Below are 5,736 nucleotides of genomic sequence, written 5' to 3'. Positions count from 1 at the left end.
CGGCCTGGCGTGCGCCCTTCGCCCCGCCCCCACTGGCCCCACCGCCCGGCCGCAGCGCTCCGTCCCCTCGGGCCTCGGAAACTGCGCGCCCCGTTGGCTTCTGACGCCTCGTAGCCACCAGTAAGTGACAGCCGCTGCTTCGTTTCCCGTTTTTGTTTTTTGTTCTCTTTTCCCGCTGCGAGTCCCAACTCTCGTTCTTATCTGGTTAGTCCGAAAACTACAAGTCTGGACAGTCCGGCGACGGAGCTGCCCCGGGGCCCTGCCCTGGAGGTGTCAGAGATCCGCTGCGGGGATGTGGGCAGGGGCTGCGGCCCGAGGGGAACGTGCGCAGCGGTCCTACCAGCGCCGCGGGAGGAGGCGCCGAGGTGACGCAGGCGCGCGGGCACCGGCGGCGGCGGCCCGGCGGGTTTTAGGGCGCACTGCCCCCCTTTTGGGGGGCGTGGCTCCCTCCAGTTTTGGCGCGAAGTCTGAGCGGCGGGATTGCCTGGCACCGCCGCTAAAAGTCGCAACTTACCCTGGCTCATCTTGTTGGCGCGACATTTTGGTCCAGACGATAAAGTAGCACTATTTGCCTTTAATTTGACCGCAGATCGTTAGAAAAAGGAAAGGGAACTTGAAAGTTGGGAAACTAACTGCCCGCGGTGTTTTTCTTGGTGGGCATGTGTATAGGGCTTGCAAATAGCTTAGAAGCAGATGATACATAAGTTTTGCACAGATACTGAAAGTGAATGCTGTTTGTTTTTTTTTTAAAAGACAGCGAAATTTAATCCGGCCCTAATTTGAACTATGAATTCTGTAACCTATCAGCCCACAGTGGGACATCTTGCTACATTTTGTACTCCAAGTTTAATACTGTATGAATTGATAGAATCTGAGAGATTATTTTGTAGCCAGTCTTGAGAGTCTAGGTTTTTTTTTTAAGCAAAGGCCAAATCGAAAAACTGCTATATAATTAGTTCATTCCCAAGCATTTTTTGCTCTACATTTGGTTGAATTTATATTATCTAAAGAAAACAATTTATTTACCGATGTCTTGGGCACAACTTACTCTCACCTTCTCTAGGACAGACAGGTGCTTTTCTCTTAATTTTATACTGGTAGTTGCCAGAATTCTTAGCCTAGTTGGTATACTCCCCCTGTTCCTTTCAGAATAGTAGATTCTCCGGAAAGGGAAAATATTGCCAATTAATAGTATAGGTAATACATTTAGGATACTTAATTTTAGCAGCTGTGTGTGCACTTTGCTTGCCATAAAACATCCTCAGTTATGTGTTTTGATGAAGCACTGGAGGAAACCTCATGTGTATGGCCAGGAGAAGGATAAGACTGTTAACACATAATTCAGATCAAATTAAGATTTGAATTTAGGTAGTAGTTTAAGATTATAGTGCTTCTAAAGTCAGAATGAAATGATGAACTTAGTAACAGTATATGCATATCGATTTTCAGTGGTGCACACCTGAAACTTACTTAATGCTGTAATGCAGTATTACTTTAATGACAAATAAATTACAAAGTCAGAATTAATTACAACCAGTTTTTCTTTTTTTTCTTTAGTTACCTTCATTCAAGATGAATAGCGGTCAAATTACACTGGTTGGTCAAGTGTTTGAGTCTTACGTCTCAGAATACCATAAGAATGATATTTTTCTAATCTTGAAGGAAAAGGATGAAGATGCTCATTATTCAGTTGTGGTTAATGCCATGACCCTTTTTGAGACCAATATGGAAATTGGGGAATATTTCAATGCATTCCCCAATGAAGTACTCACTGTTTTTGATAGTGCTCTTCAAAGGTCAGCCTTGACACTTCTCCAGTCTCTCTCTCAGCCTGAGGATTTCACCTTAAAACAGAATCTTCATGCCAGGATATCAGGTAAGTCACTTAAAGATTTTATGACCATGTTTTTTTCTGGGAAGATTTCTTTTTTTTTTTTAAGATTTATTTATTTATGCATACAGAACTGGGGTACAGGCCAGAGGTGCAGAGGGCACTGAGAGGATTCACCAGAGACAGAATGAGGAGCAGAACAGGCAGATTGACGAAGTACACTAATGAGGGGAGCAGCGGGCAGGTCAGGAGAAATCTGCAATGCCATGTGGGTCACCTCCCTGGCGGGGGATTGAACTTGTGCTGAAGGGGCTATGATTAGCCTCGTAGTGCTGTTTCAACCCATTGCTCCACCAGGGAGGGCCCCTCTGGGAAGATATTGAGAAGTCATAATACATACCAAATCAGAGCACCAGAGTAATTGATGTCTGTAATTGTAATTGATGTCATTTTTTTTTTTAAGATTTATTTATTTGTGCATAAGAACTGGAGTAGCCAGAGGCCCAGGGATGGTGAGAGGATTCACCAGAGACAGAGTGGGGAGCAGAACAGGCAGATCAATGGAGTACACTACTGAGGGGAGCAGCAGGTGGGTCAGGAGAGGTCTCCCGCACTATGTGGTTACCTCTGGGGCAGGCCGGGATCGAACTCATGTGGAAGTGGTTTTAGCTTCTCAGTGCTATGCTTTAACCCGCTGCGCCACCAGGGAGGGCCCTGATGTCATTTTTAGAACACGATAATTTCGTATTACTGTGCAATTGATGTTACTTTTAGAATAGAATAATGATTTCCTAGTGTTCCCACTGCTCCCCTCAGCAGTGTACTTCGTCCATCTGCCTGTTCTGCTCCCCACTCTGTCCCTGGTGAATTCTGTCACCCTCTGCATCTCTGGCCTGTACCCCAGTTCTGTACGAATAAATCTTTTTTAAAAAGGGGGAGGGGCTTAGTGTTATTAAAAAGGCATTTAGGAAATACTGGGTTTCCAGAAAAGTCATGATATATTTTTTCTGTGTTTTTCAAGCAAAAATGGATCATGACTTTTCTGATAATCCAATAGTTCTAGGCTAGTGTTACGTTTAATGCTTCATGTCAGTTTTGTCAGCTTAAGTCACCCCATTGATGTCAGATAAAATCACTCTTATTTTTCTAATTATATAAAAATAATGAAAATTAAGTTACTACAGAGGTAGCATTTATTTCACAAACATATTGTGTGTAGACTTTTACTAGAATCTTGGGAAACCAAAAAGAGTATGGTATAGTCCTCCATCTGTCCATCTAATGGAGCACAAAGCTAGTAGACAGCTGTATAGTCAAACATTTACCAAGCAGTGTGTGTGTGCCCGCAAGTCCTTTCATACTCAGCATCATTATAAGAGAGCTTAATGGCAGCTTTTATGTTTTGTGGTACATACTCACACTTAAGATATGTTCAGGATTACTAGCTTACACATCAGATAATGAGTTCTCCTAAGGGATTTGCTAAAAGGTTTCAAGAAGAGAAGGCCAGGTATGGAGGCATGTGTCCCAGCATAAAAAACCAAGATGGTATCAGTCTGATTTTAGGCATATTTCACCTCCATCTTGGATTCCACAAAATGGATTTAATTATCAAAATCCAGGGTGCCTCTGTGGTCATCTCTTTGGGGGCATAGATTTTCTTGTTAGTTTCTATGCTGTTCATTGATTTTTGTCTTGCAAGATTTTTAATTATCCTGAAGTTTACTTGCTGTTCCCTGTGAATTTGATAAAAGATGTTCAAATTCAAAGTTAGCATCTAAGTAAAGTAAAAAAAAAAAAAAAAAAAAAGATTCATGTGTGATTTAAAGCAGTGGAACTAAAACGTTAATGGACATTAGAATCATTTGTGGGGCTTGTTTAGACATGGGATTGCTGGGCCTCAACCCCAGAGTTTCTAATTGAGGAAGTCTGGGGTGAAGTCTAAGAATTTGCATATCTAACAGCGCCCCAGTGATGTCAGTGCTGCTGGTCTTCGGACTGCACTCTGAGAACCATGGACCTGAAGTAATTGGACATAATTTCAGTATTATCCTTGTTTCTCTTCTGTTTACTCCTGCTTTGTAGAACTCCAGGCCTGGAGAGCCTTGGCCTCGCTGATAGACCTCTTGACCTTTCCTCGTTCCATGACTGTGGCTTTGTACTTCCTCTGTCGAGCCTCATCTTTTACCTGTCCTCTGGGTGATATTTCCTTAGGGCTCAGACATTTCCCCTTTAACCCCAGATTCTCTTCCTGACAGGAGTGGCCTCTACCCTGAACCTAGGCTTCAGCTGCCACTTCTGTAGCAACAGGTGCCCAGTCCCTTTTTTTTTTCGTTTTCCAGAATCTGGCTCTAAGGCTCTGTATCTAAATATCTTCTTTTCTATCAAATATCTCAAACTAGATATCTTCTTGCAAATTCAGAATAGTGTAGTTGTTGTCTCCCTCTACTCTCTGCTACCCGCCTTTATCTGAAATCACATTTCCTCATTTATGTTTTCAGTAGCTCTTTATTGGTTGACTACTTGTGCCAATTCCCAGACTCAGAATTGGAAGTCACTCTAATTTTCTCCCTCTTTTTATTTTATCTCTAGTTGATCTCAAAGCTGACATAAATATCCTTAATATCTCTCCTGTCTATCCACACCCCCGCTATTTCCAGATTTACCTGTCATTTTTCAGGTATTTTTTGAATGTTTACTGTTTATTAAGCATGATACTTGCTCTGACAATGTAGTGTAAAAAAAATCTACTCAATGGAGTTTATTCTGGTGTAGAAGCATAATAATTAATTTTTATTTAAATTAGGTTAATGTCTTGAAAAAGAAGAACAGGGTGTTAAGGCACATAAAAAGGAAATTTAAACTGAAGTGGGTTAAGGAAGGATATCATTAAGAAAATTATATTTAAGGGCCCTCCCTGGTGGCACAACAGGTTAAAGCACAGCACTGAGAAGCTAAAGCCACTTCCACATGAGTTCGATCCCTGCCTGCCCCGGAGGTGACCAAATGGTGCAGCAGACCTCTCCGGACCTGCCCGCTGTTCCCCTCAGCAGTGTACTTCATCAATCTGCCTGTTCTGCTCCCCACTCTGTCTATGGTGAAGCCTCTCACCGCCCCTAAGCGTCTGGCCTGTACCCCAGTTCTGTATGAACAAATAAATAAATCTTGAAAAAAAATAATATTTAAGCTGAACTTTAAGAATCAAAAACGATATGACATATAAGAAGTAATGGTTTAAGTGTGCTTGCTTTATGATAGGAACTGTCCTAAGGAACTTTACATATATGAATTCTTTACATCTTATAATCATACAAGGTAGCTTTTGATGTACTGTCATTTTACAGAAAGGAAATCTGAGAGGTTATATTTTGGCCAAGGTCACACAATAAATGATGGAGCTATGACTCAAATGCAGGCATTCTAGCTCTAGAATCTTATTCTTAACACTTGATCACTTCTAAGAATGGGCATTTTTTAGAGGAAGAGAGTGTTATCTAAAGAGGACACTGTATGTGAAATGTTTGAGTGCTCAGAAGCTTAATATGAAAGTCACAAAAGAAACCTGCCCAATCCATATTTTGTTCCTTATTGTTTGGTCTGTGGAGAGCCATGGGAGGATTACATGCAGATAATTGCATACAGGCCCTCATTATTTCTTGCCTGGTTTACTATAGGAGCAATGGGGAATATTATATTTTTATTCTTCCTTTCTAAATTGCTCTTCAGAAAGTGACACTATCAAATTAAAAATTGCTTCCTGGGGGGAAAAACTGTAAAAAAATTTATATAGCTTTGTTTTTTATTATTTACTTATTTATTTTAAAAGATTTATCTGGCCCTCCCTGGTGGCGCAGCGGGTTAAAGCACTGCACTAAGAAGCTTAAGCCACTTCCGCATGAGTTCGA

General features: G+C 41.6%; 1 protein-coding gene across 1 annotated transcript in view; it reads left to right on the top strand.

Moving 5' to 3' along the window:
* The first annotated feature begins 22 nt into the window (after positions 1–22).
* MCM9 (minichromosome maintenance complex component 9) overlaps positions 23–5,736 on the top strand; it is a 58,041-nt gene continuing 52,327 nt past the window's right edge. The window contains exons 1-2 of the mRNA XM_004673813.2: positions 23–120; positions 1,558–1,876. Coding sequence (XP_004673870.2) covers positions 1,573–1,876 — 304 coding nt within the window. The 5' untranslated portion in view covers positions 23–120; positions 1,558–1,572. The remainder of the gene's footprint in view (positions 121–1,557; positions 1,877–5,736) is intronic.

This window comes from Condylura cristata, unplaced genomic scaffold (genome assembly GCF_000260355.1).
Source record: "Condylura cristata isolate star-nosed mole 26May11 unplaced genomic scaffold, ConCri1.0 scaffold00001, whole genome shotgun sequence".
Taxonomy (NCBI): Eukaryota; Metazoa; Chordata; class Mammalia; order Eulipotyphla; family Talpidae; genus Condylura; species Condylura cristata.
Note: the sequence above shows the minus strand (reverse complement) of the source record. Positions and strands in the feature narration are given on the sequence as shown.